Source organism: Platalea leucorodia (genome assembly GCF_965183815.1).
Source record: "Platalea leucorodia genome assembly, chromosome: 19".
Taxonomy (NCBI): Eukaryota; Metazoa; Chordata; class Aves; order Pelecaniformes; family Threskiornithidae; genus Platalea; species Platalea leucorodia.
The window spans coordinates 5,769,805-5,791,181 of NC_138841.1; the positions used below are offsets into that span (position 1 = coordinate 5,769,805).

Sequence of the window (21,377 nt, forward strand, 5' to 3'; positions counted from 1 at the left end):
ATTTTTCAGCTAAAATCTCTCCTCACCAGCTGAGCATGGATATTTGGGCTGCGCAGGTTGCACGGACGGAGTTCGCAGCCCCGTCCCTCCGCGACCTCTGCCTGGAAGGGGAGGTAGCTCATCCCTGACCCCCGTGTAGGGCCTGCACCCCAAATTTCTCCCGAGGACACGGGTGGCAGAGTCCCCGTGCTGCTGTCACACAGTGCCATCTTGTGGGTCCTGCAACACAGGCTGGAGCCAAAGCAAGAAAAAAAACCCAGGCGACGGAGGGTGTCTCGGTCCAGCGGCGAATCTGGCTCCATCCGCGGCGGCGCTGATGCAATTTTGCTCCATAAAAGCAATTTGGGAGCAGGAGGAGGCTGGGCTGGAGCGGGGATGGGTGGTGGTGATCGTCTGCCTTTGGAACGAGCAGGAGCCGCTCATGAGCTGGTGCTGTGCCTCGGTTTCCCCATCTTTATGAGTCAGGGTAACTGTCTCTGGTTTTCTTCTCGAGGGGTTCGGGGAACCACAGCAAGATGTTGCTGTTAGCAGCTCCACCGTGTGTCCGTACCCTGGTCCAGAGCTGTTTTTGAGATGGGACCCCCAAAACCCCCCCCGATCCGAAGGCACCAGCCTTCCCCTCCCAGCAGGCTCTGCAGGCGCCCTGCCCCACTGGCACAGGAAATTCAATATTTTTTTTTTAAAAGCATGCATTTGGCTTAAATTTTACATTTGGGCCCGTTTCTCTGTGTCTTTTTTCTCGGCCCACAAGGGCCAGAATCACCCTTTTCAGTTTGTTTCATTCGTCTGGTTTGCCGGGAACCCTGGCACCGGGAGCTGGGGGCTCCTGGCCCCCCAGACCCGCTCTCAGCCCCCTGCGGGGTGGATGGAGCCGAACCCTGCCCCGCTCTCCCCCTCCTGACCCGGGGCTTTTCCACGGCAGCAGCTCGCCCAGACCCGTGCGAGAGCTGCAGTCCCAAAGATGCAGCAGAGGTTGGGGGTTTGGCAGGGTTTGCTTTTGCAGGCAGCTGCCCGTCTCCCTGCCTGGGAGAGGAAAAGGGGGTAAAACAAAACAAGGCCCCTCCGCGCTGGGGGGGGTGGCCCGGGGACAAGCTGCCATCGCAGCAGCCTGTGGGGACACCTGTCCCCTCCCTGGGCTCGGGGTCTGAGCCTCTTCCCAAGCCCAGAGCCACCCAGTGCACACAGCAGTGGGAGCACAGGGGCGGGCTGAGGCCAGACAGCTCATCACAGCAGTGAGCACCACAAGCGGGTACCGCAGAGCCCTGGGCATCACCCTGAGCCAGGCTCGATGGGTGCCGCAGCCCTAATCCTGCATCCCCCTCTGTGCCACCTCACTGAGGATGAGGAGGAGCTGGGAGCATCTCCGTCCCTGCTCCCACACACAGGCTGGGCCTGCGCTGGGGTCGGAGCTGCCCTACACGTCCCCGTTCTCCTGGTCATCGCCCCCGGGGGACGTTCACCCCCAGAGCCAGGTCCTGGAGGGACTCCGGGCGCAGATAACACACGTGCCAGCTCCTGCCTCCACCGCAGGCAGCGCCGCTCCTCCAGCCCCCGTTGCAGACACTCGCCCCAATCCTACACCAACATCTCCAGATGATGCGGAGGTGCTCAGAAAACCCGCCCTGCTTCTACGTGGCTGCCGCCTGAGGGGGACGAGTTCAGTTCACAGCCACAGCGATACCCCGATGGCATCCCCAGTGCTGGCAGATCTCATCCAGTCCCATCCATCCCGTTTTCTTCCCCCCTTTCCTCACGTTCCCTGGGGCTGGATCAGCCCTGGAGAAGCCAAGCGAGCTACAATGGACAGGAGGAAAGGGAAGCAGCAGCCCTGCTCCCCTCCAGGCCTGTAACTAAGCTAGTATCTGGCAGCTGAAATCATCTGGGGCTGCTGGAAACCTCTGAACCCTCTCCAAGGAGGGTCTCCAGACTCCCAGTACCCCCAGTACTGGCTTCCAGACTCCCTGTACTGGCTTCCAGACTCCCTGTACCTCCAGTGCTCAGGATAAGCCACCAGCAACGTTGTCAGGGCATTACGCAGAGGAGCAGAGGCTGTGTCTTACCAGTCCATGCGCCCTGTAAAGCCAGCGTGTACTGGTTGAACTGGTCCAGGGTGGAAGTTCACCTCCACGATGCTCCTGAAGCACCTGCGGGCAGCCGTGCCCTGAGCAACCCCCTCGCCGGGACTGGTGCTGGACGGAGGAAGGGAATCAGAGGACGAGGGGAGACAGAAGGCCGATGGCGGTGACGGGACAGGGAAGGACAGAGACATCGCTGCCCGTGGGGGCCGACAGCCCCGGTGCCCATTGCTCTGGCTGTCTGCAACCCCAAACCTCGGAGAGACCCCAAAGCCCACCCCAAGAAAGGAAACAGAGGCAGAGAAGAGACTTGGTGAGAAGAGATTTGGTAAGAAGAGACTTTTAATCGGACTCCGTTACAGCTGTTACAGGGTTTCTCTCGACTGCCGAGGAGTCCGGCCAGCACGGCACACGCGGTAAATACACCGGCTACGAGGATACATGGGACGAGTTACTACGAGATCTGTGCTTTTACCTGTACAGGAGGGTTTCGCCAGCGTTGTGCTTGGCCGCAGGGGAAGCGGCCGCATCCTGCGTGCTGCCGTGGCTCTGCCCGGGCTGTGCCGTGTCCCCCCCCCGGCCCCCGAGGCCACCCGGCTCCGCTCCCCGCTCCTGCCAGCGAGACCCAGGCTGGGGGAAGGACGGGGGACAGGAGGAAGGCAGTGGGAGTTGCTCCAGGGAGGTGCTGGGGTTTAACGTGACCTGCCGGGGTCTGGGTGGGGGCCGGGAGGTGAAGCGGGGGCTATTTTGGAGGGATTGAGGGGAAGGGGCCAAGGGACACCCGGGGACGGTGTAAATGAGCAGGGTACAGCCAGCTCCAGCCATCCCCATCAGGGTCAAGGGCAGATCCAGCCCCCAGCGGCGGCAGAGCCCGATGCTCAGGGGCAGAGCATCCCAGCTCCAGCCCTACGGGGACTGCGCGCGCCCTCGGACCCACGGCACCGCCGTCACAGGGTGGGCACCCTCCTGCAAAGCTCCTTTCTGCCCTCAACACCAGCCATCCCCTCTCCAGACCCACTTCACCCCTCCCCAGCTCTGTCCCCAGAGAGGGGACAGGGGTTTGACCCCTCCTGATCTACCCAGCACCTCCTTGTCCCCCAACCAGGGTCACCATCCTGCTCCGAGCAACACGATCCGGGCTGGGAACCGAGCAGGGAGCTGATGTGGGGGGACAGGAATATCGGCAGCAGTCCCCCCCTCCTTCTCCCACCGCCTGGAGGAAAACCAAAAAGTGCCTGTGCTCACAACTAGCAGCTATTCCGTGTGCCTCTGTGGAGAAAAAGAGGAAAAAAAGTGATTTCCAGGGCTAAAAGCCGCTGGGGGTTGGCCCGATCCGCAGCCCGGGACCCCGAGAAGGTGCGTGGAGGGAGAGCCTGCCCCGGCGAGCGGGAGAAACCCCCAACGCAGGCTCCCAAAGTGACCGAGTACAGGGAGAAGTGAATCCTAAACAAAACACACCCGCGCACACGTACACGCGCACACCCCCACGCACGGCATCTACGGACGAACACGCGCACGCTCACACGGCGACGACACGGATCACTTAAAATTTAACACACATCCCCCCCCCCCCAACACCCTGTGTCTAACACCGAGCAAATGCCACGAAGAAATACAGTATTTCCACGGATAAAAATAAAGGTGTCGTCCCTCCTCCTCCTCTCTGTCGGATCCCCAGGGCAGCTGGACCCCCTGGGGCAGGGTGGGGGACGGCCACCCATCACGCACGAGAAATAAAAAGGTAAAAATATGTCCCGATATACAATGAGAATTGATCTGTACAGCACTGGGAATGAAAATATGTCACGGGCCACTTTGGAATACATTTTGTCATTTAACAGCATTTACAGTGACATTTACAGAATAAATATACAATAGAAATAGAGAATCTCTAGGTTATTATTCCATCTCCTCTCTCTGTATATATTTTATATATATATAATATAGCTTTTTTGTTACCTTCTTATTGACTTCGCCTCTTATTGATGCTGCAAGAAGAGGGGAGGAAAGCAAACACCTCCCTGGCTGGTTTGGGAATGGTGATGGGAGAGACGGAGGGCCGGATCCTTCCCCCCAGAGTTCGAGGAGCATCACGCCGTGGGAGCGGATGGGACCAAGCACGTCGGCTACGGGAGGTGTCCTGCTCCGTTAACTCCATGGGAGCTATGGTGGGAATCCGGCCCCCGGGCTCAGGGGCATCGGGACGGTGATGTTGGGCAACGGTTTGGCTCATCCTCTGTTTTGCTGGTTGGGTGGAGGAAACCGGGGACAGAGGGAGAAGCAAGAGATGGGAGGGAACATCTTGGCTAATGATGGGGAAATGTCATGGGTCTTGTGCCTCTCCCATTTGGAGATGATGCGGTGGGGTTATTTCTGTGTCCCTCTGCATGGGCGGGAGAAGGAGAAAGACAGCGGTGGGGACGGTGAAGTGGGGACCACTGGAGGAGAGACAAGAGCATGGCTGATCCTGACCACACAGGGCTGGTGCTTCTCAGAGCCATCAAAGACCGAGTGCTTCATTTCAGTCCGTGCCTCCATTCCCCCCCTGGAGATTGGCTACCGAAGGGCCTGGGCTAATTGTCCAGGAAGAGTCTCCAGGTCACCAGCCAAGCCCATGGAGAGGGACTATAAATAAAGGGTCACAACCCACAAGAGAAATGTCATTATGGGGGACCTCCTGGCCCCAGGGATGCTAAGAGAAGTCAAGGATGGACCAGGTACTTTCTGCCTTTGCCTCCCAGCCGAAAGGAGAATCGAGGTGGAAGAAAAGCCATTGATAGGAAAGCAAAGGAGAGAAGGGCTTGTGGGCAAGCACCCACAAACTTGGCCTTCAGACTGGCTTGAAATACCATCATGCATGATCTAAGCCCAGCAGGACCAAGGATGAGGAGCTCCCTTGGCTTTTGGAGGCCGTAGCAACGTGCTGAGAGGCAAAGAGGCTGCAAGCAGGCTGCTGCACCGTTGTCCCCACGGGGAAAGGAGGAAGATGCCATGTAATACTGGTACGCTTGACAGAAATGCTCGGCTACATGTAGGATTCAGGAAAACAACCCTCAGTCCCAGTGGGAGAGACTCTGAGCTGGGAGATCCCAACCTTTCCTAGATAGCATGGGGAGAAACAACGTAAGGTCACATTAATCTGGTCCCCAGAAAACATGGATGGGCACGATAGAGGCCCCTGGGCTCTAAAAAGGGTTCACCAGCCTGGATCGAGGGCTAGCGGGGACACTGGGACCTGGCACTGCTGCTGCTCAGCAGAACCTTGCTGTCCCCAAGAGCTGGTTACCCCCATCCGAAGGCTGGTGAGCCCCTGTGGAGATGCAACGGGAGGCAATGCAGACCCCCTGGCTCAAAGCCATGAGAAATGAGGACGTACGTCCAGAGATCCTCACCGCCCAGCTCACCTCAGCTGGTGGGTGCAAGGGAGGTAAGTCAGGGGGTGGTTTCCTGAGAGCTAAACCAGGACTGTGGTAGGACTGGATGCCCCACAGCTTCTCTGCTTGTCCCTCTGGGACATCTAAAGAGAGTGGCAAGAGGAGACTATCAGCATGCCAGGGATTTTGGTTCAGCAGAGCATCCCACACGTCAGGAGTAATTCCAGGAGAGCGCTCCAGACCCTCATCACGGTAACCCTATCCAGACCCCATAGATGCTCGCACATCCAAATCACCCTCACTTCAGAGGTCCTTCTGCCACTCAGCACGATAACTGCCTAACCACGGAGCACGCTGACCACTTCGTCCCACAGACATGACATCTCCGTGTCTCGGAACAACCCACAGATGCTGTCCCCATGCTGGTGGTAACAAAACAGATACCGAGGATCCACCATCCACTGCCTCACACATTGCAACGTCTCAGCCAGCCCTGCGCTGCTCCCTGCCAACCCTGGTCAAAATTTGGGGGTTATTTGGGTGTGTCCACAGCTATAAAAACCTACAGGAGATACAACAACAACAACGATGGTGACAACAACAGCACCTTTTTGTGCTATGAACATCGATGGTTAATTGTGCTCGTTGGAATAAGGCCATGACTCCTCCCGGCTAAAGGACAACAGACGGGGAGGGAAGAGCGCTGGGTTACAGGAGGAAGCGTGGCTGGCTTTCCACCTGATGCCAGGTCCTTTTTCCAACCATCAGCTGCTTAGAAAAGAGAGATTCTTTGCTTCAGATTTGAGCTGCGCGAGAACAACTCTTGGAAAGATATTGCAGCGTCTCTTGTTCCTCCTCCCTTCCCCAAAGGCAAGCCCCGGGGGATCCTGCCTTTCAGCCGAGGGTTGTCGGAGGAGTCCTGCCCCTCCCGCAATCCCTTCTTCCTGATGTCATCTTAGAAATGGCTGCTTTTGGTTACGATTTTAAGAGGGGTTTCTTCTTCATCTTCCTTATTAATTAATTTTCCTGTTGCCTGGACAGCCAGGATCCACTCCCCAGTGACCTCCTCTCCCGGTGGGGGTGGTCGGCAGGCAACCATCACAGTTCGGATTCAGGGGTGCTGGCCAGTAGGTACCCACTCCCGTATCGTCCGTTGGGGGCACTGCTCATTTCCATGGGGGAGTTGCTCCCGGGACCCAGGTAGGAACGGTGCGTGGGCATGGGGGACGGGGTCTCGCTGGGCACTTTGCTCAGGATGAAGCGGGTCTCATCGTTGTCTTCCAAATTAGAGATGTCCTTCATCATCCGACCCTTCTTGTAGGTGACAGAGAGGGCGTTGGAGCCGTCCGACACGAGGTGGAACTGCCGGAGGATGAAGACCAGAGGCAGAGGGAGGGATGCCAGGATGATCAGAGAGATGAGGATAGCCATGGCCCAGGTTGGGTAGAAAAGGAACTTTTCTGCAGCCTGGAAGAGACAGATATTAGCGTCAAGGGGTTGTCACAGCAAAGGTGATGCACACCAGGTACAACGTCTCCTAAGTGCTAGGCAATTCCCGCTGCCTCCTGCCAGACTTCATCCTCAGGGACACCATGTGAAGCTATCAGAAGGTGGGTTCAGAACAAGGAAAAGGACATGGGCCTGCACACAGTGTGTAGCTGTGGGAGCAAACCAAAACCCAAGCTCAAACTTCAGCCCATGGTCAGAGCTCACTGGAGACTTCTGGGCAGTGTGAACAAACCTGATTGCTTGCAGAGGATGAGCGACCACAGGCAGGACGTCTCCCAGCAGGAGAGGGGAGAAGAAACGAGCAGAGTTGTGAAGAGTAGGGTGGTTGGCAGCTCTCAGCTGCCCCCTGCTCAGCCTGGACCTGGGGTGGAGGTGGCTGCAGGGAAGGGAGCTGTGCTCACCTCCTCTCTGATCCATGCGCTGTAGCCCGGGGGGCTGACTCCCAGCTGGATGATGCTGGCGGTCATGAGTACGGCCATGCAGATGGGAGAGACGTACTTCCAGGTGTAGTAGTAGAACTGATAGGGCCGGAAACCCAACATTTCCGTCAGCTCCTGCATGAACCTGCCGAGAAGAAGAGATGGAACCATGCGTTCCCCACCTTCAAGTGAGAAACTCCCTCCCAGGAGCCCCCATTGTAAATTATGCTCAAGGTAAAGCCTGAAGAACCACCCAGCTGATCCAGGCAAGCACCTCAGTGCCTATAGGACTGGTTGGGAATCTCCTAAGGAAAAGGCCATTTGAGCATTATCCAGAGCCTCCTTTGCTCTGGCCAGCTGATGAACAACAAGAGCAGGCACTGACGGGAACAAGGTCCCCTTCCAGAAGGACCTGGAAACCTCCGACAAAAGGGTAATCACAAGTGACAGAGCACCACAACCAACAGTAGATACCCACTAGAAGGACCTGCTCTTGGGGCTGGGTTACACCTAAGGCAGGGCAAGAGGATCAAGGTGAACTGAGTTCCTGCCTCTTTAAGGTAGCTGCCCCTGGGGCATTTGCTCCATCAGAGCTGGCCTCCTGGGGAAAAAGGCATATGGAAAAGAGCTGGAAGGAGGAGGTTTTTTAGCCAGGAGTTACAGCGCAGTTATTCTTTTTGTTGTACAAACGCCTTACTTCTTGGTGCCGTAAATCCAGGCCACAGCGATGTTCTCCAGGATGACCACGACCGTAAGCGGCAGCGTGGCTGAATAATCATCAAACATGGTGACAAAGTAATTCCCAGAGCGCTGCACAAAGATCAGGCCCACCAGGAAGGCGAAGATGCAGGAACCAACTGTGGGGAGCAAACCTGCATGGTCAGCAGAGCACCCCAAGGGGCCCAGTACATGTCCACACTCTTCTGGAGTGACTCCCCAGGGCAACGGGGACCCTCCACCCCTTCCCCAGGAGGTTGCAGAAAAAAGACCTCACCTGTAAACACTTCCTTCCGCACCTTGAAGGTGTCGATGATGGGTGTAGTGATGCCTGACATGGTCCCGATCATGCTCCCCAACCCCAGGTTTATCAGCATCAGGAAGAACATGACGGACCAAAACGGTGAGGCTGGGAAGTGGGTCATGGCTTCTGTGAAGGCAATGAAGGCCAGGCCGGTTCCTTGCACCGACTGTTCAGGGGGAGAGAGGACCAAAAGATGAGAAGAAACATGTTGGGGACCCAGCCTGCCAGCCCCTGCGCGCCTCTGGTCTCTCTCACTGAACCACTCTTCAAGGAAAGAAAAATCCAGTCTGGTACCCCAGCCTGGAAGTGGTGATGACCCTGCTAGGCTTGCTATGGGCAGACCTTTCCCCCACCCCAGGAAGGGCCACCGTCTGCTGGGGAAGACCACAGGGACAGGGAAGCCCCATCCCTGGAGGGTCCCTAAAAATAGTTTTTCCAGATCCATGTGCCAGGAGTGACACAAGTAGAGCAGCTCCTACCAGGGAAAGGCAATGGCGTAGGTGACCTCCCGGTCCTACCGAGAGTGCCACCAGGTACCTTGTTGAGCTCGTCCTCCAACAGGCAGGCATCCAAGCCCAGTTCTTTGAAGTGCCCCTCTTTCACTGTCATGATCACCCTGTACATCTCATTGTAGTCTTTGGCAGTGAGGTGGGAGAAGTTCACATGGGGTGGGATGAGGTCGTGGCTCAGCACGTTGGTGTTCAGGTAGCCCAAGATCTTCTCAGCGTTCCTAAAGGAGAGCAGAGCCTGGTCACCCAGAGATGTCCCCTTCCTCCCAGGGTGGAGCACAGGGCCTGACCATGCAAGCCCTTTGCCCCAGGCAGGATGAACCTCCCTGGATCACGTTACCCAAGTCTCAATCAGAGGACCTCGTTGCAATTCCCCAAGGTGTAAGTAAGCATTCTAAAGCACAGGTCTTGTGAGGAGCGGCTGAGGGAGCTGGGGTTGTTCAGCCTGGAGAAAAGAAGGCTGAGAGGAGACCTTATCAATCTCTACAACGGCCTGAAAGGAGGCTGGAGCTGGGGGGGTCGGTCTCTGCTCCCAGGTGACAAGAGATAGGACAAGAGGGAACGGCCTCAAGCTGCGCCAGGGCAGGGTTGGGTTGGATATTAGGAAAAATTTCTTCCCCCAAAGGGCTGTCAGGGCCTGGCCCAGGCTGCCCGGGGCAGGGGCTGAGTCCCCATCCCTGGAGGTATTTAAAAGACATGTGGATGTGATGCTTAGGGACATGGATTAGTGGTGGACTTGGCAGCGCCTCGTTAACGGCTAGACTTGATCTTAAAGGTCTTTTCCAACCTAAACGATTCCATGATTGCATTAAGCCACATGACAGAGGATGCACATGGGGGCCCACCAGGGAACAGGCTCTCTGTGCTTCCTTCTCAGGTTTATCTCCTGCTCTGGGACTCCACACTGCATGGCCCGGATTTTTATGGATGCAGCTCACTGTCTAAAGATAACACTAGGTGCACAAATTCACCTTCCTCCAGCTGCTTCTAGGGGACAGCACAGCAGCTCCCTTAACCTTGCAGACAAGTGGACCATACGATGAGCAGAAACTGGGGGAAACCCAGGTGATGTGACCAGACACGTTGGATTTACCCTCAATTTGCAGACTAAGAGCCCATCTTAAGGTTGTATATGAGGTTGGAGGAGCTGAATACCCAGCTCCCTCAGCTACGATGGGATACCTCTGGAGGTCTTGACCATCAGGAGCTTGTGTACACCAAAACACAGTATCACCCAGCTCCAGAGCACTTACTCTGTTTCCTCCAAAACCACCACAACCAGCAGTAGCAAAGACCTGCCCACCCCAAATGGAGAAAAAGCAAATCTTACTCCACCACACATTTCTCATTCATGATGTTGGCCTTGAAGCCCAGCACAGCAAACACAACCAGGGTGGCCAGGACAGATGTGAAGAAGTTGATGAAGGAGACGAGCGTGGCATCAAAGTGGCAGTTGTTGTCCTGCTTGTTGTAGCTGGAGAAGGCAATGACTCCTCCAAAGCCCAAGCCCAAGGCAAAGAAAACCTGCGTAGCTGCCTCCCGCCACACCTGGGGGTCTAGCATCTTGTCCAGCTTGGAGGGGAGACAGAAGAAGAAGTTAGGTGGTTTGGTGGCCCCACAACTCATCCCAGTGGAACCAGAGCTAAATTAAAAGGCCTCTGAGACTACAACCTGGGCTGGTTTTGGAGCAGCCATGGACATGCTTTGATCTGCCACAATCAGGTCTTGCATTACCCAGCACTCATAGGTCCTTTTTCTTTCCCACAGAGGGGAAAACTGAGGCATGGAGAAGGGCAGGCAAAGATTTGAACTGACCATGTCTCTGGGTGCTCCATCTGCCCCAGGGCCCAAGCTGGGTGCCCGATCTCCCAATGCAAAGCCCTACAGCTTCCCAGTGGACCACCCAGCTGCCCTGGGGAGCTGGTGTCCACGTCCCCCCACCCAAGGGAGCCACGTGCTGCCCAGCAATGGGTCTCCATCCTCCCCTGGCCATCTGCCTCTGGAGCGCCTGGAGCACTTGAAATCAAATGTCTCGGCTGGTGGGTTTGTTTAACCTCCCGTCCCCCCAACCACATCCCACCTCTCCTGTGAGCCAGAGCTGCGGGCTGGAGGCCTCCGAGCATCATTCATCAAGAGATCATAATTAATATCTTCTAACAGCCTCACCGGCTGAGCTGATTCATCTACATCTCTGCTTAATTAATTAATTAGCTGGTTAATTAATGAATGCATACCACCAGTGGAGGTTTTGCTGCCAGTCAGCATCTTCCCATGAAGTCTTTAAATATATCGCCTTGGGCACCTCCATGCCCCCACCCTCGTGTCTGGGCACCTCTAGGTGACGGGATGATGCTAAGGCTCAAAGCAGCTCCAGGGTGGTGAGTTTGCGAGGCTCTTGGCTGTCCTGGCCACACCCCGTATTTAGGGTGCTGCTGGCACGTCCTGATGATATATCAGGATCTCCGAGGTAGCTTAGGTTTTTGGTAGCTCTGGTTTTTGGGGTGGGGAGCATAAGGGAAAATAGGGCGTGACCAGCTGGGAGGAGCTGCTTAGAGTCTGCTGGGCTTGGAGACTCTTACCTTGGGTGTGAACATGTGCATGATCCCATCCACTGCCCCGCGCAGCAGAAGTCCCCGCACCAAGAAGCAAACCAGCACCACGTAGGGGAAGAGCGAGCTGAAGTACATCACCTAGGGCAAGAGGGAAAGAGCACGGGCACGATCTCATTTACTGCCCACTGAACTCAGCCGCCTTCCCATCCAACCCAAGGACAGCTCAACAGGGGTGAGAAGGGAGGGTTACCCTCCCCAAAATGAGGTCTGCTCCTCAGGCAGTGCAGGATGCTACCAGTGCTGAAGCTCTGGCGTGCACCAGGGGATCAGACAGTTGACGGCCCCCAAACGCAGGGGCTGGGCAGGCGATTTGGTTAGCCTGATGTGGCCGAGCCCTGGGCCGTTGCTGCAGGTGTCTGCTGGACTAAACCTCTTCCCTACACCCTCTTTTGATCTTATTCTGGATTCCCCTCGAGGTGGCCCCCAACTCTGGAGTGGGTGTGAGCATCCCCCAGGGGACACAGCATCCTCCAGCCACCCCAGATCAGGGCAGGAGAGCGTGGCCCAGGCAGGAGGTTTCTGCCTCGACGACAGACCGCAGCCGGGCTCAGGCGGCCACCGATACCCACCTTTCCCGAGGACTGGATGCCTTTGATCATGGCCAAGCCAACAAGGCTCCAGGCCACCAGCAGACATAGGGTCATCTTCCAGTTGAGCCCTCCGCTCTCCGAGATGGAGTTGGAGATGTCCAGGGTCTCCCGGTACCAGAAGTAGGTGGTGGCCGAGCTCCTCTCACATTCAGTCTCCACAACTGCAACCGAGCAGAGGCAGGGGAGCGTGAGGGGGCTGCGGGAGAGTCTCCCACCGTCTCTTAGGGGATGAACTTCAATTAATGTCAAAGACCTGCCGGAGCCGGCCAGGGAAGGCAGGCACCCCTGGAAACTAAGGGACAGGAATTAATGGGGCTCATTTTTAGCAGGAAAAAGAAGAGCTAGGACATAAAGCCATTGTCAGGTGAAAATAAGATGTTAAATACAGGGAGATACATTTGCGTTTGTTATAAAACTTCCAAGAGTGTCTCAAGGAGGTGCTCAGACGCTATTAAACACCATTAGCTCCATCAGCGTCTCAGTCGGGCACCGATGAAGCAGCCAGGTGAGCTCTGCCTGGCTCTCACTGCCTCCCTCCATGGTCCTGGCTCAGATCCTGGCCCCGAGCACCGAGGCAGCCTGGAGACCCAAGCTCTGGATCCCCAAACTGGCATCAAATCCCATCAGTGGGGACAGACCCCAAGGGAAGAGCATGGGAGAGACTCGTCCAACCCAAGGGAAACATCTCCAAACGATTGAGGCAACTGGACCAGACAGGACCCAGTGCCCCAGGAGACACCTCAACCTCCGGTGTCCCCAACCTGTGATAGCTACAGATGTTGGGGGTCCCCAGTGTCCCACAGCCCCCCTACCCTGGGAACTGCTCCCTCCCAGCTGAGCCTCCCCCCATGCCAGCGGCCGTCCCTTACCAGCCACTGAGCCGTTTTTCACGATGGGGCACTCGCTCCAGGGAAGAGGGTACTGGAAGGACTTAAAGAAGTAAAAGATGCTCCAGCCGATGATGACGTTGTAATAGAGACCAACAAAAAAACAGACCTGGGGGGAGGAAGGAGGACACGGTATTAAATCTCAGTGCAGTGACACTGTCCCCAACACACCTCCCGCTGGGCAGGGGAGCAGGGCTGTTGGGAGCAGGGGATGGACCCATTCCCACCCAGCCTTAAACCCACAGGTGGAGCTGGAAAAACTCCCCTCGACCTCTCAAACCTCCGTACGGAGCCCCTCGAGGTTTGCTTCCAGGCCACCCCCCACTTCGCAGCTTGCAAAGCCATCCCATGCCCCCCGAGGCGGGGGTCCGAGGGGACCCATGGGCGCACTCACGAGGCAGCTGGCGTAGCCGATGCCCCCCAGGCGAGGACAGATGTAATTCCAGACGCCGATGCTGCCCCGGCGGATCCGCTGCCCCACTGCCAGCTCCAGGAAGAAGAGGGGGAGCCCGATGATGATGAGCAGGACCAGGTACGGGACCAGGTAGGCACCTGGCAGAGGAGAGAAAGCTCGTCACGGACCCATCTCTGCCTGCTCTCATGCAGCCAAGGATGGACAGATAGGGATGGACAGGCAGGGCAGAGCTGGGATGGGCTCTGCCTGGGCCCGCGGTTCATTGGCAATGGATCTGGGAATGCAGCTCAGTGCTTGGGCACCAAAGACAGGCACGGAGAGGAGCAAACACACGTGCTTGGAAGGGAAGGGTGCGACATCCCCTGCCAGTGTGGGTACATGCGGGATAGACCCCAACACACCTAAAGACACACCACATCCATACAGGCACATCACCCTACGTGCAAGGAGACACCTCCGTAAGCCAACCCATGGGGACACGCACGTGGTCCCAGCCGTCTCAGACACACAGGCAGGCAGGAGCCCTCCTCTTCACCCAGGTCCTGCCTGCACACGCGTGTCCGAGCACAGCCGAGCCCCCCGCACCGGCACCCCGCATCCCCGGCGGCAGCATTCACCATGCCGCCTGCCGCCCAGCGCGGAGCGAGGTCCCCTGGTGGGGTAGAAACAGCTTGAATTAGAAACATGGTTAATCTCTCCCTAATTGAGGAGGCCGGAGAGAAATTAGCAGTTCCTGAAGCATAACCAAATGACCGTAAAGGATGCGATGACTCACGCTGCAGCGCCCGGCTGATGAATTACTCCAGCCTCCTGCCCGTGGCTGAGGAACGGGCTCGGGAGCATGTGGCTCGCTCCCGTGGGGCGGCAGGCGATCCAAAGGCACATGCCGGAGCCCGGTTGCTTTGAGCAAATTCCCGGCTGGATTTACACCCTGGTGACAGCCACCATCCCCCGGCCGCGGGCAGGACCCGTGGCAGCTGATGCTGCTCGGAGTAGCGGTGCTGCAAAGCGGTTCAGGTGGGGAGATAAATTAAGATGCAGTGGCCCAGGGTGATTAGGAGGATGAAAGGAGAGGCAGAGAGCAGGGCAGAGCTGGAGCACGGTGTAATTCGGGAAGGACCACGAGCATCCCATCTCTGCAACGCCCTCCTGGGCATCCACATCACGACCCGCAGACGGATGGAGCATGGGACAGACGGACAGATTCAGATGTGAATTTCTCCAATATTGGAGATTTTCTTCCTGTGACCTCTGGAAAGATGGGCACCAGCTCATGCCAGCGCATCGCCGTGCCCGGCAGCACCAGCGTGGAAGCGCGGTGGGCAGCGCTGCCAGCCTGTGCCGGCTCCCGGCACACCGAGTCCTGGAAATTTGGCCCCAGCCCATCTTGCTACCAGCACGCAGCCGTTCTCCCCCGCAGACGCCCGCTTGGGGAGCAGGAGAGAAAGCAGCAGCCACCACCACATCCCGGGGCTGCTCAGCACACCCAGAAGTGGTCTGTCCATCCCTCCCCAGCTCCTGCGTCTGTCTGTCTGGCACCAGCCTCGCAGCCCGGTGGGAACCCCAGCTGAGGGCCAAGAAGGTTAAACACGGTGGGAAGAAAAGGCAGAAAATCAGCGTCTGCCCCATGGGAGAGGGGAGACGATGCCACTTGGCCAAAAGAAAAACTGCAGGAAAGCTCAGCAATCTGCTGCTCAAGCCAGTTCCCAGCTCCGTGCCTCAGTTTCCCCATCTGTACAATAGGGGCAATGACTGGGGCAGCTTGGAAAGCCCTTTTTGAGACCTGCTGCAGGAAGATGTTATACAACAGCAAGGAGCTCCTAAAACCAGCGCCTTGTCCCGGTCCCTGCCTGGCTCCGTGCCCCTGGGTCCCACCGCAGGATGGGGCCGAGCCGCCAGGTTCAAACCCAGCACGCCCATCTCCTCCGCTGCCGCCGGTCTCAGGGCTGTTGTAGGTTCAATTCCCCATCCCCACTTCACATCCCAGCTGGTCTTTTATCTAAAAACACTTGCTTAATGCTCCCCACATACAGACAGCAAATTCAGCCCCGGATTTGCTAGGGAATACAGCAGGATGAATCCCAGCCTGGGAACACAAACTGCTCCTCCTGTTACCCAGCACCTGAGACAGCCGAGGCTAAAGCCCCGCAAACACGCAACGCAGCAGAGACCTCGGCATAAGCGGAGAAATTTTCATTCATTGCACTAATGACAGTTATTGACTGCTGTGCCAGTGGGGAAACTGAGGCACAGCTGAGTTTAGTGCTTACAGAGAAGCAGGACTCTGGATCTCCAACCGGGAGCTGGTTCCCAATCTCACGTAATTGGGAAAATCTGCTTGGAAGTCAGAGGCCAGCTGCAGAGAGCTGTGTAATGAAGCCAGCAGGTCCGTAGCGATCTATCCCAGCCCTGAATTTACCCCAGGCTCTGCCTCCGACCTCCTTCAGGCCACGCGTGCAACCCTCCCCGCTGCATCCGATGCACACGGGCGCCGGCACGTGCAACATCGCTAACGCAGGCGTTCGAGTCCCGCAATGCCCGCGGCTGCTTGCTGCAACCCAAGACCACGCTGAGACCCCCCCATTGGCTTTGCAACGCGGCGAACGCACCGCGCAAAGCCGTGCCGCGCCGAAACCGAGCCTCGCCTGGACCCAAACTAGGGCGCTGGGAGCTAAGTGTGCCAGCGGCTGGGGGGATGCTGGGATGCGGGAGCCGGCCGCAGCGTGCTCCAGCCCAGCCGGGAGGGGAAGGCGATGGGGGTGCGAGCAGCCCCGGGGTGGGAAGTGCTGACTGCACAGGTCTTCGTTTGGGAGAATGACTCATCGTGAAGATGACACCAGAGATGTTTTAATTATTGAGAGCGTTGCAGGTTTGCCAGCTCCGGGGCTGGGGGCATGCCGAGTGATGCAGCGCCGGGAACAAGGCGAGGGGGAAGAGGGGAGAGCTGGGCTGATCCTGGCTTCGGTCAGTGCCGTTCGGCAGGGGCTGCTTCCCATCGCTGCAAAGGTCGGTGCTGCGGGGGAGAGGCCTCCAGGGCTGGGCTTGGATTAATGATGAGCAACCTGCTCTCTCATCAGTGTCATGAAGGGTGTTGGGTCTCAGCACAGCTGGAAGAGACCTGGCCCTCCGGGCTGCTCCTGGAAGCCCAAGGAGGGGGCATGGGGTGGGATGGAAGGAGGGTTTGGAAGGTGCTGGAGCCTACACGATGCGGCTAGGGAAAGGGAAGGACACTCTTTTCTTTTTTCCCCGCCTCGTTTCCAAGTTGCCCCAACAGGAATTGGGGGCTACAGCAAGAAATCCTGGCTCCCGGCCTGGGATTCACCTTGACTTTGGAGCAGGCAGGTGGACACCCTTTAGGAAGAGGCTGCCCTGGAGGTTCCTGCATCTCTGCGCTGCTGCACGCGCGGCGGCGAGCAGCTCCTGCCTGCCCCGTTCCTCCTTCAGAGCCCAAATAAGCCCCATCCTGCCCCGGGATCCACACGCCGACGTGCAGCAAGGCAGGATTGGGCCATAGCCCCTTCCCCAAGGGCTGAGCCCGTCCCTGCCCCATCTCTCACCTCCTCCGTTCTTCTGGCAGAGGTAGGGGAAGCGCCAGACGTTGCCCAGCCCCACGGAGTAGCCGATCTGCGCCAGGATGTACTGCAGCTTGCTGTTCCACGCCGGCCGGTTCTCTGCATCCAGCTCCTCCTCTCCATCCTTCTGCTTGTCCCAGGTCTCCCCCGTCACATTGAGGACGCTGCGTTTGTAGTCCACGGGCTCTTCGTGGGCCAGCAAGTCGGCCACCGACTCGGTGACATGCTCGCTGCTGTGCTCCCGCTGCGTCACCTTGCTGTTCTTCGGCATCGGGACGGCTCCGCGCGGCCCCGGGGGGCGGGATGGGGCGAGGGGAGAAGATGAGTGTCCCGCAGAGAACGGCACCTGTGTGAGCTACAGCTCGGGCCTCACCTCCTCTTCATCAGCAGGACCTGGGTGGGGAAGGGGACCAGAGAGGATGAGTTGGTTTTGCCTTACCCCAAGGGTGCCCTGGTGCTGGTGGAAGGGTCTCCATCACCCCCTGCCTTGGGGCTGGGGGATGCTAAGGGCCCCCTTCTCCATGAACGATGGACCCGGAGCAACCCCCTGGTTCAGCATTCATGGAGAAGAGCCTCCCATGACCCACAGGAGGGAATGTCCCTGGGCTGCCAGGGACAGTGACAAGCAACGGAGCCGGTCACGTCGCTGTGACACCTCTTTTAGCCTCTAACCACCCCGTTCCCAGGCCAGCATCACTGTGACACCGCATCCAGCACCGGCCAGGGCTCTGCCCTCCGTGCCCCACTCCCTCCCCTCCTGGCCCCTCGGCAGCACCCGGGCTCAGCCCCGCAACAGCTCAGAAGCACCGGGGGGACAGTGACAAACGCCCGGGCAGTCTCTCCATCCCTGGACGTTATCAGGAATGACTTAAAAGCCTGGGAGCCTGCAGCTAAATCTTCCCAGGCAGCTTTACAACAGATAACGGCTGCAAAACAGTGGCAGCCAAGGCAAAGCCATCAATCCTCCCGGCCCCTCCACCTTCCCAGCCTTCACCGTGGGCCACCCTTGGCTGGGGAGAGCCGTACCGGTCCCACAGCATCCGCACGGTTACACCAGTTACACCAGTTTGCCCCCCGCCACCTTATTCCCAAAACCAATGGCACCAGATCCCATGGGTGCGGGGCCGGGCTGGGTGCAGGCAGGGTAATTTTTGGACCCATGGAAGGGAGCGTGGGTGGGAGCGCGGGGTCACCACCAGCGTGGTGAGGAGTGGATATGCGTGGCAGGTCGCGTTTGCAAACAGGGACTCCTCCCGCTGTGGGAGCGATCCTGCACAGAGGCCTTTCAGGGGGTGCCCACAACCCGGCTCAGCACTGCAGCGCTCACCCCCACCTCAAAAGCTTGGGGGCATCTGGGAAATCCACTCTGCTGGGCTGGGGCTCCCCAAGCCGGGAGAGCACCGTGTCCCTCCTTGCCATACTGGGAGAACTGGGGTTGAACTGGCAGCTCCCGCCCCAGCTGGGACCGTGGAGTTTCACCAGCTGGGGAGAAGACACAGAAAACCCACAAGAAACCCCACATCTTGGAAAAATGACTCTCCCAAAGGGCCACGCTTGCTTCTTTTCTCTCCCCTCCATCCCTGCTTCCCAGGGGACACCAGGCTGGTCACCAACCCCTGGAAGAGCGATGGTGCCATGCCTGAGGACCTGTCCCACCCCAGCCTGCCCACAGCCCCCACGGTGAGGGTGAAATGATGCTTTCTCCTTCAGTGCAAAGCTCGTACAAGAGCCCGGCAGCAGCTTACAGACGCCATCGCACAAATAAGCAACCCATCGGCGCAGTCCTTGGGGCAGGCAGCCCTCGGCGCGGGTGGCCGGTCTCTACCAGGACAGAAGATGCAGGATGGGCGATGCGGGATGGACCTCCCGCTGTCCCCCCTAGGCCAGCAGAAGGAAAACTCTCTCATGTTATTCCAGAGCCACCCCCAGATCTTCTTGCCTTCGGACAAACATCCATCTTTCTGACCCAATTTAGCCCCAAGCAAAGCCCACAATCCCAAACCTTTCCAGCGCAGCGGGTTCAGCCCAGGCACCAAAGCCCATTCCCAACCATTGTGCCGACGTCCCGACCTCGGAGGGAAGCAAAGAAAGCATCGGCAGCAGGAAACCTCACCCTCCCTCGCCCTCACCTTGCTGTTTTTTCACCCCTGAAGAAAGTTCCCCGTTTGCCAGGCCCTGTTCCTATTAGAAAAGCTATTTTCAGCTGTCGGCTGCATCCGTTGCCAGGCAACTGTGTCGGCTCCACATCTTTCCTGGATCCGGCTCCTCCGGAGAAGCCGTTTGAATTATTCTTTCAAGCCTGACCCAGCAATGTTTAATTTCCTAACGAGCGTTCATTCACGTAAACCGCTCATGGCTCGATCGTGGCAATTACTGGCACGTGGCTGCCCGGGGCTGGAGCATCCTGAGCTGGGATGGGGACAGGCACAGAGGGTGGGGAAGGGCCTCATCCAGCAGCCAGGAAATCACTGGGATTTCCATCGATTTTGGATCAGGCTCTGTACAGATTAGTGCAGACCTGGTTGAATCACCCATGAGTTGTTTGCTGCTCCCTGGCTGCTCAGCAGCCACTTGAGCTCCTTCTGAGCGAGGGTGACTCAGACCTTCAGGAGGACTCGGCCTCGGGGGCTAAAACCTCTCTTTATATTAAGGATAGAGCCTAGAAGACCTGGGATCTGCTGGCCCAGCCCCCGGAGCTGTTCCCCATGGCGAGGGCACCCAAACTGCTCTCCTGGGACAGCTCAACCCCTTGGAGCAAAGCCTGGGAGATGCCCAGCCCCAGGGAAGGCGGTGCTGAGCCAGGCCGGCGCGATGGGGTCAGGACAGACCCCACAACATCCCTCACTGGATCTCTCCCTCTCCCCCTCCTCAGTTTAGGTCCCCCCCACGTTCTCCTTGGGAGCTGAGAGGCAGCAGGACACAGCGGCCCTTGAGGAGCAGGTTTCTTCAAGCACCTCCAAAGCCCCAGAGGCTCTCAGTGCCTTGGAGGACACCTGAGACAGCAACATTCCCAAAGGATTTGGGGATCAAAAGGGGTGCTTGGCTGCTCGGCTGGGGCAAGGGCTCCCTAGGCATTGGGATGAGATGACACCGGAGGATGAGGGTGGAGGGGCAGAGGTACAAGTCTTCCTCCCCATGGGAGATGCGTCCAAATTGAACAAGAGCAGGGGAAAACCATGGTAGAGGTCCAAATCCTGATCCTGGCATGGCTCTGTCACTGTGTCCCCCGCTGGGGGAGGTCCTGCTGTCTCCCAAAAGGCTCAGCCCCAGCCTGGTGATGGTGGTGTTGCCTAGAGGAGATCCAGGCCTGAAGGAGAGAGGACCATTCCCAACAGCGATGCCGTGAGCGTTCCCAGCCTTTGCCGTCCACGTCCCTGCCGGTGCCGTGAGATGAGCCCAGCCAGAACCAGCACAAAGCCACCGACCCGCGCGGCACGGGGACCCGATCCAGGGATCAGTGAGGTCAACAGGGCTCTTCCTATTGATTTCCCCAGCATTTTGCATCAGCCCCAAGGTCCGCACCCCTCAAATTGGAAAGCACAGTCCAAATCCATCTGAGAAAGGTATTTCCACTCATTTCTTTGATTGAAAAGGTAATTTAATAAAAAATTCATCTGCCAAAAATAATAACCACCCTGCGAGAAAGACGAGGCAGATCAGCTGACAACCAGGAGCTTTCTGGGCTGGAGAGAGATAGAAAACCCTTGTCACTGACAGATGGAGATTCAGCTTGTTTACTTAGCCCTCGTGACCTTAATTTTCTTAAATGTGCATTTTTTCTTTCTCTTTAGAAGACAGATTAGGGTCTTGCAGAGCCCACGGCTTGTAATAACCTCGCTCGCGCTGCCGGACCGGGGTGCCTTTGCACCGACCGCCTTGCCCAGGAAAAACCAGTGTCGATGCCACCCACGCAGGTGCCTGGAGAGGGACCATGGCTTTTCCCAAGGCAGGACCAGGGAAAGGACTGGTTTGTGCTGGGGTCGGTGCCACTGTCTCTAGAGATCGCTTGGGAGCGGCCAACAACATCCCGCAAGGCGTTACGAGCGGAGACGTTGGGGAAAGCATCACTGGGTTGTCCCTGGGGATAACTTACCTCCTGCATCTCCCACCGCTCGGTGTCCCTAGGGATCTCCTTGGATGGGATCCCCACTTTCATGGTCCCCGGTGGGTGCCTTCGTGTCTTGCAGGACCTCAGCCCCCGTGCAAAGCACCCACCATCCCCTGAGCCCCACTCCCACTCCAGACTCACCGGCTGAGCCCAGGGCTCCTGCTTGCACCAAGTGACAATCCCCGATCCGTGTCCCCTCATCCAGGTGACACAGGGGTGGCCTCGACCACCGTATCCCTTTGCACTGACAGCTCAGGAGCCACCGCTGCAGCGGGTCGAAGGCACA

General features: G+C 57.9%; 1 protein-coding gene across 1 annotated transcript; it reads right to left on the minus strand.

Moving 5' to 3' along the window:
- Window positions 1-6,547: 6,547 nt before the first annotated feature.
- On the minus strand, window positions 6,548-17,254 carry SLC6A17 (solute carrier family 6 member 17; the record flags this gene model as incomplete). The annotated part of the gene is made up of 11 exons (XM_082329968.1): window positions 6,548-6,916; window positions 7,360-7,522; window positions 8,075-8,234; window positions 8,372-8,564; window positions 8,936-9,128; window positions 10,238-10,479; window positions 11,487-11,597; window positions 12,089-12,270; window positions 12,979-13,105; window positions 13,391-13,548; window positions 16,969-17,254. The coding sequence occupies 11 exons, from the start codon at window positions 17,252-17,254 to the stop codon at window positions 6,548-6,550; spliced, it is 2,184 nt and encodes a 727-aa protein (XP_082186094.1).
- Window positions 17,255-21,377: the final 4,123 nt, after the last annotated feature.